The sequence below is a fragment of the Saccoglossus kowalevskii genome, chromosome 22 (assembly GCF_978046115.1).
Source record: "Saccoglossus kowalevskii chromosome 22, keSacKowa6.1, whole genome shotgun sequence".
Classification (NCBI taxonomy): Eukaryota; Metazoa; Hemichordata; class Enteropneusta; family Harrimaniidae; genus Saccoglossus; species Saccoglossus kowalevskii.
The window spans coordinates 19,743,254-19,758,515 of record NC_140662.1 but is presented as its reverse complement, the minus strand read 5'-3'; the positions used below and the strand labels follow the sequence as shown (position 1 = coordinate 19,758,515).

Sequence of the window (15,262 nt, the reverse complement as noted above, 5' to 3'; positions counted from 1 at the left end):
CCGCAAGTGCAATTGCTTTGATATTACATATATAGGTACTACATGTGGACCTCTCTCAGATTTGTTCATTTTGTGATGATATCTTTAATTCTCTAATTAATTTATTTTGGTGAATATTTTTGTAATTTTCGGTAAAAAGTGATATTTTTGACTTCTTGTTAAAAACCGTAAGTCCGATTGCTTTGATACTATTCATATTGTTCATTTTCTAATGATGTCTTCAGTTCTTTAATTGAAATGTGCATTGCTAACAGCGGAGCTATCTCAGCCGATAGGCTGCTTGTTCTTTATTGCAATGAAAACTACTATAAGTCGTTATGGGGTGAAAGCCTTTGACTTGCCTGTTTTAAGAACCTACCTACCTACCGGTAGATACAACAATGTAGTTGGTTATCATTAAAAAATGTAAACTTTTTGTATTGAGAAAAAAAACAGTGTGGCAAAATTAATTAAATTAAATTAATTATGTGACACTTTTGAAATAAAAACATTTTTTGTCCTAATTTACATGTACCTTAAATATTCATGGAAGCACAGTAAAATAATACTAGTAACTTAAAGTTGAATCCACTGCATTTGAGCTCTCAAGACTGACATGCATGTGTTTGATGGTATCAGTTTTCCAAAATGTATTTTGCCTGTATATTTACTACAGTCTATGGGCAAATGTGTTCTTCTTCAGCTGTTCAAATGACAATTTTTCTTGGACTACCTTTAGTGTAAAGCACTGGCTGTGAATAATTGTGAATTGAAGGATTGATCTGTGTATATTCACCCAGATTGACTGTTCTTTTGAATTATTGTAGCCAGCTGATATGAATCTTCGAAAATTGGTGTACGTCAGTACACAATTCAAAAAGTGAAAATCATGAAAAAATTAACTTTAATTACACATTTCTTGCAGTTCATGCAAATTCAGACCATCAAATACTTCACATAAAAGTTACAAGATCCCAATAAAGTTTTCTGAATGATATCAGTAAGAGTCAACTTTAGGACATTAGTATTTGAAGTTCTTCGAGATTCTGATCCATTGCTGAATTACTAATTTATTTGTTCATTTATTGTCGCTGTAGAAGATGGACGCATTTCTCCACGAAGTGGATCAGGTGATGATTCTGATGGACGTCAGAGATTCAAACAGCGTCAAATATCACCAAGTAGCAGCCAAGATGATACTGGTAAAAGTGACTCAGATCAGAGAGTTATCCAACCATCGGGTGGATTGAAAGTCACGACACCGAGTGATATAATGCCAGAATCAGTGCCAATGAGGAAGAGTGATATTGTGCCAAAGAAGCTTGAGGAGTTGAAAGTTGAAGAAAAACCTGAAAAAGGTGAGCGTGAAAGAAATGAGATCAAGAAAGTAGAACAAGTTGATGTCCACTCGGTGAAGGTTTCAGAGAAAGGTGAACATGAAAGAAATGAGATCAAGAAAGTAGAACAAGTTGATGTCCACTCGGTGAAGGTTTCAGAGAAAGGTGAACATGAAAGAAATGAGATCAAGAAAGTAGAACAGGTTGATGTCCACTCGGTGAAGGTTTCAGAGAAAGGTGAACATGAAAGAAATGAAATCAAGAAAGTAGAACAAGTTGATGTCAGTTCAGTGAAGGCTTCTGAACCAGATGTGTCTGAGAGGAAAGAACTGGCAAAGGAAATAAAGAAAGAAGTAGCAGTTGTACAAAAACCTGTGACAGAAACGGACGGTTTAGAGAAAAGGAATGATAAGGAGGCCGGGAAAAAAGAACTAGAAAGGGTGATAAAAGCTGATAAAGCAAGGTCTCCAGAGATGCAGCCTGAGCAGAAGAAAGGAGCTATTGCAGAGGGAAAACAAACTAAAAAGTTAATAGAAAAACTTCAGGGAAAGAAAGCATCTACTGAGAAGAGGAAGGTCTTGGCTGAAAAGGTTGAAGAAAGTCAAAGAGTTTTGAAAGAAGTTCGTCAGAAGATGGGGAAACATTCTGGTACACAAGATGAGAAAAGTGTTCCAGTTGCACCAGCTAAGGTTGTGGCAGACGATGTTCCAAAGACAATTGAGGAAAGACCTAAGGAGTTTTCAAAAGTTAGAGAGCATCCTAAATCTGCAGAAACTGTGAAAATTGCAAAACAGGCTGAAAATGAAAGTAAAAGGGATGTGCCTTCACATGGAGTACCTGATAAACGAGCAGGCCTGATTAAATCTCCAAGAAGTACAGAGACAGATGTACCTAAAATTGCTAAACAGAGAGTTAGCAGAACAGAGAAAGAAGAGCAAAGAGTTACACCTGTTGCCAAAGAGGAACATCTAGACTCTAGTAAAGTAGACATCAAGAAAGATGAGAAAATTAAAGTCAGAGCTCAGCCAAAGAAATTATTATCTCCTGAAGCTAGAAAGAAGCCAATGGTTGGACGGGTTGATACTTCAAAGACAGCACAAAAACGAGAATTGACAACAAAGAGACCAGAATCATTGCCAGTTCGTGGAATGACCGATAAAAGAATTGTTGATCGTGGAACTTCCGATTCTGATAAGAGTGATAAGTCAGATCCAAAATCTCCTCGGAAGAGTGCTTCATCAAGTTCTCAACCTCTTAGACGACCTGTGTCTCCTGAGAAGAAATTGCGCCCCAAACCAGAACCCTCAACTAAATCACCTTCACCAACATCTAAAGCTGATAGAACACCTTCCTCAAGATTAGGATTACGAAGAACTGACTCGCCTCTTAGTAGTACAGATGATGAAACTTCATCACCAAGAAGAAAACCACGAAAACGACCAGAGATTCCCTCCGTCTTGAAAGAAGCAGAAACTCGACGAACATCGCCAGAGCCATGGCGACGAAGAACAACAGGATCTGATTCTTCAGACAGTGACAGCAGAAAAGTACGTTTGAGAGGTTCTGGATCAGACCGAGAAGAACGTATTAAAAGATTTGGTAAGCAAACTCCCAAAATAAAAGAAGAATCTGCTGCTGCCAAAGCACCTTTAAGAACAAGATCCTCAGAACAGAAAAAAGGTACACCAAAAAGTGTTGAGGAATCGTCAAAACGGTCAGAAAAAAGAGAAACCACTGCAAGCCCTCTGAGAATAACTGAACCTAATGTTGAACCACCTAAAACCAGAGATATATCAGTCAGAAAGTTGGTTCCACCTAGAAAAGGTGAACCATCAACTGTGAAGGAGATTCCATGCAGTGAAACAGTAAAACATTATACTAAAGAGGAAAAGACTGAGCTACCCAAGAAAATCTTAGATAAGGTGGAAGCTACAAAGGTTCATGCTGCAGGTAAAGTTAAGAACACAGCAAAAGCAGAAGAACCAAAAATTACTGATTCAATCTCAAAGGCGGTTCCACGAATAGAAAAAACTGGAAAATCACCTGTGGAAAAAGTTGAAATGGCTGAGAGGTTTCAGAGACTTTCAAAATCACCAAGTCTTGAAAGTGCACCCGACTCTGCCTTTCTGTCTGTTGAGAATAAGGTTACAGGATCTTCTTTGCGTAGGACTGCTTCATTCAAAACTAAAAAAGAGCTAGAGAAAGAGAGGGAAGCAGAAGTTAACTCAAAACAATCTGCTTTGACAACAAAAGACACACAGCTCATAGAGATGATGAAGGAACGTGCAAAGAAGATTCGTGAAGAAGAAGATGAGGAGATGTTTCAGGCAGCAGAAAGAGAACTCTTTTTAAAAAGCAATGCAAAAGACTCAGAAAATAAACCAACTGCTGAAGAACTCATTGAGAAAAAGATTGAAAAACCACAAAAGTTGGACATATCAATGTGGGAAAAACAAAGTCCAGATGTATTAAAACCTAAGCGATTTGTTCGTCCCAAATCGCATAGAGGAAAAACGGTGGACATTGGAGAAATTAGGAAAGCTGCTGAAGAATCTGCTCAGCAAGCAAGTCCATTTAAACATGAGGGTACACCTACTTGCCTTGAACGACATGTGACTACCCCTGCTTATGTAGATGTACCTGCTACCAAACCACCAGTTCCCACCCCTTCATCCACTAGATCACAAGAAGTAGAGGCAGATAGACGTAAACCTTGTGATCAACATGAACTCAAAGAACCTGAAAAACAAGACCTTGATGCAACATCAGCAGAACGGTAAGAAATTAATTTCACTTACTTAAAAAAGAAATTGTTTTATTCCTTAATTACCAATATCAAAATTCTACATGAGCATTATTATTTAATTTTTGTTAAACTGAAAAAACTTAATTTATTTTTTTTTCACATTTTCTATATATGATTTCCCGACACTATATTTCATTTTGTTGACTCAAGAGGGCAGTGTTCATTGTTATACTCTTCAACACAATGTGTATTTTCGTGTATGTATGTTTGTTTCCTCTTCCTCCATATTTCATTTGCAACAATATCAAACCACTAAATTATTATTTTTATGTTTTTAGAAACATTTTTCTGAAAAATGTCCCAAAGCATTTATCCAATGTGTTAATTTACGGAAACATTCAAGTTTGAAAGGTTTTAATCGATTTTGAAATATATTATTAAGATTACATTCAGGGTTGGCTTTTTAGGACTTCAAAAATGTGGGAAAATAACATTATATTAACCCTTTGAGTGCCAGATGTTTTTGCTGCCCAATTTCAGTGCAAATATTTTCACATTTTGTAAAATGTTCAGTAAATTTCATCACCATTTTTGATATTGCTTTTATATTTTAATCAAAAGAGTTGTTTGCAATGTTATCAACATTTAGCATGGGGAGAACCAGACTACATTTTGTAGATGGTACCAAAAGTTGACAATGACACACAAAATCTTCGTAATATTAGTAGTATTCAAATCCTTATTCATGTCAATGCACACTTGGATATTGTCATGTTTCAAGACAGTTCTTGATAACATATCATTTGGATCACAGATACCACACAACAAATTCACAGTTGTGAAGATGGAAGAAATGCTACAATTCTGTAATATCGCAACAATTTATGACATCACAGTTGTTTCCTTTACTTGTATAAAAAAAAAATCAGTACAATTGCATGATAGTTACAAGCTACAATCTGATAGTGTTCACTTTGTAAAGATGTTTCAATATTATCATTTTAATTTAGTGGTTTGATACCTGTAGTATGTACATTCTTTCCATTGCTTCCTCAGCTACAGTTCCCCGTTTCACCGAATCCCACATTTCCTGCTGTCGCCTGATGGGGGCGATGCACAGCATGATAAACTTAAGCACCGCAGACAAAGCCAAAGGTAGTTTGCTTCCTATGCATGGTGTACAACTCAAAATATCCAAATAATTGTTTCATTCTCAAAACTAACCTTGTTCTTAACTGTATTGAGTGAAAACTAATTCAATTTTTGCTAATTTCTTAATTCATGAATTTATCAGTAGAAACATCCTCTCATTTGTGACTTTTGTATTTCTGTTTTCCAAATGGTTTTGTCCATTTATTGAGTCTGTTTGTTTTAATTTGGTAATCTGAGGTAAGTATCTGCATATGGTCACTGCTACACCATTCTTCTGACTTGTCTCCTGGAATCAGAGTTGTTTACCATATTTTTCTATAAATATGAACAACAGTACATAGACCAATACAATCTTTCTGGGAGATTGTTCTGAAACTGATAATTTGGTAACATTTGCCACAGTCACTCAACACTATTGATGAACTGTGCATTTGCTGAGCATTTCTTTAGAAAAAGCGCTCTGTCTTTGTGTTAGCGCCCTCATTGTTATAGCTCAGAAGGCTGTAGATTGTACTTTGAACTATAGAGGGCATTTTCTTGTCAATGGACTTTGTTTTGGTCAAGGTGTGCGGTACAATAACAGTGACATTGAAAAAGGTCATGAACTTTAAACTTTATTTATTAAAGTACTATGAATAGATTACAAGACCTATTGTCAGTTATGCTCGATCAACGAAGGCTGCCAACAACTATGTAATGACACAAACCGTGAGACATCCCAAGCAATGAGAGGGCAAGTCACGTAAGCGCCAATCTTTTTAGTTTTCACACAATTGAAAAGTATTTAGAGAAATTTAAGAACGTATTTTTAAATGTAAACCTTTTCACTATGTCAGATTCTTTCTATAAAGATCATACAATAGATGATAGAATTTGTTCTTTACCATTTCATTGACTGATCTTATCTTGTCAATTCCGGCATAGTGTTGACGCTTTTCTGCATTTTGCCTTGGCAAATTCATGTTTTGTCATTTCGTATTTGGTTTTGGTGAAAACAAGGTGGTGACAGAATTGTTAAAATATTAAATACAATCAGATCAGTTGTTTGTATTTGTACTGCTGTTGTTGAATCAATGACTGACCCATCATGACCCTTTTTATACCAACTTTTGTTTCCCAACTTAAGTCATCACTTATGAATTATTGTAATTTTAAGAATATGGTACAATGTAACAGATCAAAGCAATGTAATCTTAATGTGGTTATTTTTTAATTTAATTAATAGATATTTCTGTAAAATCTTATTTTGGAAGTACTTTCTCCTGATACCGGTATTGAAAAAAATATTTCAGTCCATGCGACTTGTTTGTTTGTAGCCTAAGATATATTTTAAAATATTCTGTTACATAGAAACCATACTATTGCAATCTGATCATTTTCTGACAATTTCATGGAGTGTTTCAAAACTTTTGTGTAGACATTTATTACATTAAGTTAAATGGAATTGCAGTTTTTACTAATTTACAATCCCAAATTTTGATTTCAGTAAATTTGAGTCCAATCTAGGGCTAGACACTGGGGTAGTTTGATAACGAGGAAAAAGCAATTTAGAAAACTTACTAGTAAATTAATACTTGCCTTAACTGACTGTATAGTAAATACATCTGACTGGCACAGTCTGGGGAATTTATTTATTTCTTAAATTAAATAAAAATATCATGAAATGGAGGTGTTAATGCAAAAGCACCTGTAACTGCAAAATGAAGGTTTTGCGTTCACCCCTAATTTCGCAAAACAATTTTTTTTTCAAAGTTTTTTATCATTATAATTTAACTGAAAAATAAATCACCACAACTGGTCCTGTCTATAAATATATCAGCAACATACGTTCCGGACAAGTAAGCATATTTTTCGAGGCTGATTTGGATGTAGAAATTTGGCTGGCTGTCGCCTTCTGTATTATTTAAAGAAGAAGTTGTCAGTTCCTGCAATTGCACCTTGGACACTATTATTTATACATTCACATTAATCTAACTTTGTAATTTTATTCCTAACCAGTTTGTGAAATTTTTTATAAAATTATGCTCAACTTGAGGTGTCACTTTAATGTACAATCCTACTAGGAGTTTTTTTTACATGTGTGCATATTTTAGCGCATACAACAGCGAGAATATTTTGTGTACAAATCTATTCATTTAAGTATTTATAACAGTACGTAAACTTTTTCGGTTGACTGTCTATGTTTTTTTTTCTGAAAAACAAAAGAAAAAGAAGAAAAAAAAACGTAAAATAAGGTGCTTAAAATTTCATTTTAGCAGCAGTCTCCATATACCACAATGAAAACACATTTTCTTTGTAAAAAACCCACTGAAAAATTGTCAATTTTTTAATAATTCTAGACATCAAAAAGTATCCTGTAAAACACTATATATCTTCTTTTTTTCTCCAAATGTCATCAAGTAAAATTTTGACCCATATTTTTATTTCATTTTACGTTGTCCTTCTAGCATGATATATCAAATATGTAAAAAAAATTGAAAATGACCATATTTTTACTTTTATGTATCATTCTACCTTAAACAAATTTGCCTCATTTTTTTCAGTGCATGCATTTTAAAAATGAATATGATAAATGTCGTTAACCTGTAGAATGTTTTTTGTCATTGAAATTTTTTTTTTTCTGGAATGTGCCAAAAATAATTCTTCATGTCATTATGAAGGTACAGCTGTATAATACTGTGGAATACTTTATTTTCGCTGGAATTAATTTTCGCTGAAAAAGCTTTTTGGGCGTTTTGCTTGAAATTTATTTTCACTGATTTTTGATGAGATTAATGTAAAATATAGGAAAAAATATATATTCGCTGGATTTTATTTTCACGGAATCATCCCTTCAGCGAAAATAGCGAAAATAAATTCCAAGCGAAAATAAAGTATTCTACAGTACATTGTATGCAAATTAGTTCTGCTTAAATGGTGAGATGATTACTGTGCACAGTTATTTTTCATCACTAAAATCTTTCACAAATTTGGGATTTTATGGAATTTGTTGAAGACATAATTTCGCAAAATGACATGAAAGTGTGTGTTGTACATAGGCGATTTTGACTGTCTCGTAACTCAGGAATATTAAAAATGGCTTACAGTACTTGGAACTTAGATGAGTGGGGGTAAGGCAGTAATTATATGATAGCAAATTAAAATAACAATGAAACTAAGGTATCACATTATAAAGTTAGAAATACAAACACGCCCTTCTACTTTGTGTAGGATACACTTGTCTTCTAGATTATTCTGTATGCATGACAAGAGTGCTTTCTTTGTTGCTTTTGTTTGTCGCTACTGCTAACAGCTTTGAAAAAGTTCTGTACGTGTTTTTAAAAAAAACAATTGTACTTAAATCTGACCTTTGAACTGTGGTGGTGTTTTCATTGCGAGCAGTATTTCTTAACTCTAACTGCAGTGAGTTGCGTCTACATTTTGCTCTGTGTTTGTGCACCTGACTTAGACCATTATGTTCAGTGTACTGTTTTTATTTGAAGTGTGTGGTGCTGTCTTGACCTTGTTTGTATTCTGGATGTGGTACGTCTTTTTTTTGAAGTTATTTTAACTATTCATTCATTGCTGTGGTCTCCATACTGTATTACTGCAGGTCTCTAATGATTTGGTTCTTTGTTTGTTTTAGGTTTAGGACACAGCCGGTAACGAAACCGGAGGTACTGGCTGCCAAACAGCTGACTTCAGTGGATGGCGCAGAAAATGAAAATGAAAAAGACGAATTGTCACAGATGAGCGTCTCTGAGAAAAAAAAATTGTTTTTGCAAATGCAGAAGGAGCAGGCCGAATTGAAAGCCGCTGAAGCAAAACGTGGTAAACCAAAACGTTTTGCACGGAGGTTACGAAGTTCTGAAAGGTCACAGACCCAACCAGTGACACTGGAAGAAGTAAAAACTGCTGCAACATTGGCAGAAGAGGAGGAAGAGGCACGTGTGAGAGCAAAAATTGAGGAAGAAATCAGGAAAGCCAAAGAAGATGTGAAAGAAGAAGATAAACTTTCTCAACTCAGTCTAGCTGAAAAAATGAATCTCTTTAAAAATATTGCCGAAACCCCTCCAGAAAAACCTCCCCCGAAACGAGTTTTGCCAACACGCAAGAAAAAACGTCAAGGATCACGGTATAAAACGCAGCCTGTCACAATTGAGGAGTTGCAAAGTGCTAAAAAAATCTCACCACTTGCTATCAGCTTCAGCAAACCTCCCGACCCTGAGCTATTAGCGACTCTGCCCCTGTCAGACCAGATCGCACTTGTGTATGGAGACACTGGGGGCAGTACTGCAACCCCCGAACCAAGCGGTTCAACTAAACCAAAATCGGTTCTCAGGAGAAGCTCTGTTTCTAACATCGCTGAGAACAGAGGGATTCTTAAAGAATCGGACAAAAAAGAGGATGATAAAGATAGACCACGCGGCATCCTTAAATCTGAAAAATCTGAAGAACGTGAAGATATTCACAAAGAAGTTCGAAGTATTTTAAAAAGTGAGAGACGAGACTCTGACGATTCGTTACCTGAAAGGGTGAGGGGAATTCTGAAATCTGAAAGGCGAAGCTCTGGATCTGAGGAGGGAGAACGCAGTATCTTGAAGAAAACTGATTCCATCGAAAGTACATCAGATGAGGGCAGTCCAAGACGATCAGTCAAACCAGAAAAGGTCAGTATCCTCTACAAATTTGTCAATTCAGTGACAATTTAGCAAAATATTACAAATGGCCATCATGTACAAAATAAATTTGTTCAGCCATTTTACTACTATTGTGAAATGTTACGCAAAATAGTAGTCATCACTAGATATGTTTATTAGCATTCATATTATTTACAGAAATCTTCCAAACATCAATTATTGTCAGTTGGATTACAATTAAAATTTGTGAAAACTAATATTTAAATAATTTTCAGAGAATCTTGGTTGTGAGTAATCTATTTTAAAATCGTTGGTTTTGACATTTTTTTGAAAAAAATATTTGGCAATAATAACCAATTGTTATTAATAGCAAAAGAATTTTGTAGACAATGAGGACAATTGATTGTTATTTGCAGACAGGTTCTTTCAACTCTATATTGGTTCAATAATCTTTGATTGATTACGTTACAACTACTGCTATGTACATTTTTTTGTCTTGAATTGTTGTCTGGTGACAGCTGAGTATGCTACTCTCTTGTATTTAGATCTGCTAGTCATGTTCTTGTTCTAAGTACATTTCAGTGGTAAATAATTCCGCTGTAATTCCCATGTAGGCCTGAGTTGAGTGAGTTGGTTTATAAGATTGGCAAAAATCTTTATGACAGATTAAATTTCTGCTCTTGGTAGATTATGGTAAATTTATCTGTTTTGGGCTCTTGATATCCCTAATTTAATATGCGTAAAACAGGAAGTATGGTATTTGTTATCGACTTTAATTCTTGTTGATGCAATTCTACATAGTCAGACATCATGTAACGCTGCTGTTATTGATATGAACTCCCTAACTCGGCTACTGTTATAGATATGAACTCCCTACCTTATTGAAAATAGTTATGCACTAAACTTGCACAGTGAACAAGTAACTGACAACATTCCAACTCTTTTCAAAATATTGAATTTCAATAATTGTGTATTTTGTACAACAAAATCTTTCACATAAAATAAATATGTTGTCTTATCAGAGGGTTGTATTAATTTTTTTAAAAGCAAAAGCAATTTTTGTCGCCATTTACAAAATAATTACACATTTGTCACTGTATTATTTGGAAAGATTTAATCATGATCATAAACCAATCAGAAATTAACAAAGAAATCATATAAAAGTTTTGAAAATATTTTGACGTGGGAGATAGAATGGCGTCCAAATTCACAACAGTAAATGGTTTGCAGTTGTTCTGGTGTCCAATCTTTTTACTGGTGCCGTAGTATTTGTCATTAACTGAATCTGTATGCCCAACAAAGACTTATTGTCAGTTTTAAATTTGTGACTTGATGGTCTGCAAACATAATTATCGCTAGATTTCACCCTTCAATACTCAATTCAGAATTCAGCAACTTAGACAGTGTTGATTGTGTGCTCTGTATTACAATGACCGGTCAAATTTAAGTGGAATGGTGTGTAAACACGAAACTACGTGCCACTTATGGAATGTTGGCTGCAGCTGATTATTGTTCAGTTTCAGCTCGTATGTCACGTTGATTAAATCTTCCTATCTCAAGTTTATTACTTTTTTGTGTGCGCCTGACTTTAACTGACATCGTTAGATTTTATCACCAGGACTTGTCACTTGAATGAATTATATAGCTTTGACTTCCATCAAAATCACAATATTTTTGTATTCAGGAATCTTTGAAACCCTGCTTTTGTTGCATACCGGTACATGTATTAGTAGTGCATGAGTTGATTTGCGCTTAAACACAAATTTGTCAAAATTGGAATGCCATATTGTCACCGAGTCCAACAAGTCTACTAATGAACTTTCGTGAACTTCTTAGCCTTCGTAATTTTCTTGAGATGACTGACTTGAAGCCCTTTATTTTGTGGTTGTGCTCGGATGGGTATATTGTACTGTGGTATGCATGTGACTGCTCTCTGCTTCAGCTCTCACCAGGTGGAAATTGGCAAAATATAGTACCTCTTTCATTCATTAAATTGTCAGCAAATTCTTTGAAGACACAGAGATGTTGTGGTTTGTTTGTTTGTTTGTTTGTTTGTTTGTTTGTTTGTTTGTGAGTAACTGAACTAAAGGTACCAGTAACTGGTGGTCATTTTGGCTCGGCAAATAGCATGAATTCAGTGAGCGACCAGTTCTATGTGAATGCTATGGTGTGCTCATTGCATACTGATGAATAGTTTGAATGTATTCGATGAAAGATTCAACTTCAAACATTGAGTAAACTTGCATATCATATTTCTCATCAAAAATGATCTATTATCAGAAATATCAATTATTAGTTCAGCCATTCGTGTTTATTATTTGTTCATTATTGATTTTCACACCCTGATAAAATGTAAATAAATACCAAAACATCAGTTGAGCCCTGGCATTTTTAACAAGGCTGTTTTTGATGTGTTGAAAAAAATCAGTCAACAAACAAACAAGCTTCTTTCTGATTGGTTCTACTGTTTAGGGTTGGGCAGCCAATCAAACACAATCTTGTAAGTCTCTTTGGCCTGATGCAAAATCCTAGGCTTTAATAATATACATTTCTGCGATTTGATGATTTTCCCAGACTCTCCAAATTCACAAAAAATGTGTTTGCGAAATTAAAGTCAACTTAAACCTGCATACTCTTTTTCATATTTTTCAGAAATTTTGAGCAATCAACAAGAAAAATAACATCTCTTTGATCCAAAATTAAAAAAGAAATTTTTGAAAAATACTTTTACATTTCCAAATGTCAACATTTTTGTGCAACAATATGAAATTCAAAGTCATTTACTGTAAACATGCAATTGTTTGCCCATCATTCCAAGTGAAAACAATATTCCAATAACTCCAGAACATGAATAAATTTTTCCATAATTTCAGATTGAAAGTCAATCCATTGTAATTCAATAGTGAAACCCAATATACCGGTACCCATAAGTCTATCCAGTGAAAACCAATATACCCATAAGTCTATCTAGTGAAAACCAATATACCCATAAGTCTATCTAGTGAAAACCAATATACCCATAAGTCTATCTAGTGAAAACCAATATACCCATCAGTCTATCTAGTGAAAACCAATATACCCATACGTCTATCTAGTGAAAACCAATATACCCATAAGTCTATCCAGTGAAAACCAGTATACCCATAAGTCTATCTAGGGAAAACCAGTATACCCATAAGTCTATCTAGTGAAAACCAATATACCCATAAGTCTATCTAGTGAAAACCAATATACCCATAAGTCTATCCAGTGAAAACAAATGTACCCATAAGTCTATCTAGTGAAAGCCAATATACCCATAAGTCTATCTAGTGAAAACCAATATACCCATAAGTCTATCTAGTGAAAACCAATATACCCATAAGTCTATCCAGTGAAAACAAATGTACCCATAAGTCTATCCAGTGAAAACCAATATACCCATAAGTCTATCTAGTGAAAGCCAATATACCCATAAGTATATCTAGTGAAAACAAATATACCCATAAGTCTATCTAGTGAAAACCAATATACCCATAAGTCTATCTAGTGAAAACCAATATACCCATAAGTCTATCCAGTGAAAACCAATATACCCATAAGTCTATCTAGGGAAAACCAGTATACCCATAAGTCTATCTAGTGAAAGCCAATATACCCATAAGTCTATCTAGTGAAAACCAATATACCCATAAGTCTATCCAGTGAAAACCAATATACCCATAAGTCTATCTAGTGAAAGCCAATATACCCATAAGTCTATCTAGTGAAAACCAATATACCCATAAGTCTATCTAGTGAAAACCAATATACCCATAAGTCTATCCAGTGAAAACAAATGTACCCATAAGTCTATCCAGTGAAAACCAATATACCCATAAGTCTATCTAGTGAAAGCCAATATACCCATAAGTATATCTAGTGAAAACAAATATACCCATAAGTCTATCTAGTGAAAACCAATATACCCATAAGTCTATCTAGTGAAAACCAATATACCCATAAGTCTATCCAGTGAAAACCAATATACCCATAAGTCTATCTAGGGAAAACCAGTATACCCATAAGTCTATCTAGTGAAAGCCAATATACCCATAAGTCTATCTAGTGAAAACCAATATACCCATAAGTCTATCCAGTGAAAACCAATATACCCATAAGTCTATCTAGTGAAAGCCAATATACCCATAAGTCTATCTAGTGAAAACCAATATACCCATAAGTCTATCTAGTGAAAACCAATATACCCATAAGTCTATCTCGTGAAAACTAATATAGCCATAAGTCTATCTAGTAAAAGCCAATATACCCATAAGTCTATCCAGTGAAAACAAATATACCCATAAGCCTATCTAGTGAAAGTCAATATACCCATAAGTATATCTATTGAAAACCAATATACCCATAATTCCTTATCTAAGGTCTGTCGCGTTAAAAATTGTTGTGAATAGAATATATTTTCCATTTTTTTTTTGATTGCCATGGTAACATCAGTTTCTGTTTGATATTTCAGGGTATGTTGAAACAGCCAAGTCCAGATCCAGTGAGGAAGCATGCCGGAGTCATAAAACATTCCCCACCAAAGACAACACCAGAAAGGTAGGATACATTTCCATATAGAGGGCACTATGTTTCTATATCCAAAGAGAGGCTCTGGGACATCTCGGAATTTCATCCTTCCAGTGTATGTGTATTAACATCATTCAATGTCATCCATGTAAAGTTTGTATCACAAAATACTACATTTGTTTGCTGCATTATCATTGATGTTCTTCTAGTGGAGATGCACTTCTAATGGAGATGCGTTTCTATTAGAGAAATTCTTCTAATGGAGATGCGCTTCTATTTGAGATGCGCTTCCATTTGAGATGCGCTTCCATTTGAGATGCGCTTCTACTTGAGATGCGCTTCCATTTGAGATGCGCTTCTACTTGAGATGCGCTTCTATTTGAGATGCGCTTCTACTTGAGATGCACTTCTACTTGAGATGCCCTTCTACTTGAGATGCGCTTCTACTTGAGATGCGCTTCTACTTGAGATGCGCTTCTACTTGAGATGCGCTTCTACTTGAGATGCGCTTCTACTTGAGATGCGCTTCTATTCGTGGTAATGACAGTTTGCTTCTATGGATAAAGATGTGTTTCTAATGCAATTGTGCTTATATTTGAGTGTGTGTGAATTTCTCTAAATTGGAAAATAGTTTAATGCCAATATCCAAGTTACCTTTCTCTTTGTATTCAATGTGTTCAGCTAGCTGTTCTTTTATGAAAGTTTTTTATAATTCAATATTTTGAATTTGACAGGATTTGTTTGATTAATCTGGTTTGTTTTGTCTGTGTGATGTCATGTCCACATCAGTTATTTATTCTATAATTTCAACAATGTTATATTACATAATATATATTCTGTGATGAAAACACCCTAATATAAACAACCCAATTATTTTATCA

General features: G+C 34.7%; 1 protein-coding gene across 8 annotated transcripts in view; it reads left to right on the top strand.

Annotated features, from left to right (window-relative positions):
* The window catches only part of LOC100367546 (uncharacterized), a 119,779-nt gene that overhangs the window by 72,826 nt on the left and 31,691 nt on the right, over window positions 1-15,262 (top strand). For 7 of the 8 annotated variants that reach the window (XM_085495907.1, XM_085495909.1, XM_085495908.1 and 4 more), the window contains 4 exons: window positions 1,077-4,092; window positions 5,119-5,217; window positions 8,840-9,863; window positions 14,326-14,411. In XM_085495907.1, the coding sequence (XP_085352033.1) occupies window positions 1,077-4,092; window positions 5,119-5,217; window positions 8,840-9,863; window positions 14,326-14,411 (4,225 nt within the window). The remainder of the gene's footprint in view (window positions 1-1,076; window positions 4,093-5,118; window positions 5,218-8,839; window positions 9,864-14,325; window positions 14,412-15,262) is intronic. The other variant, XM_085495910.1, reaches the window with a different exon arrangement.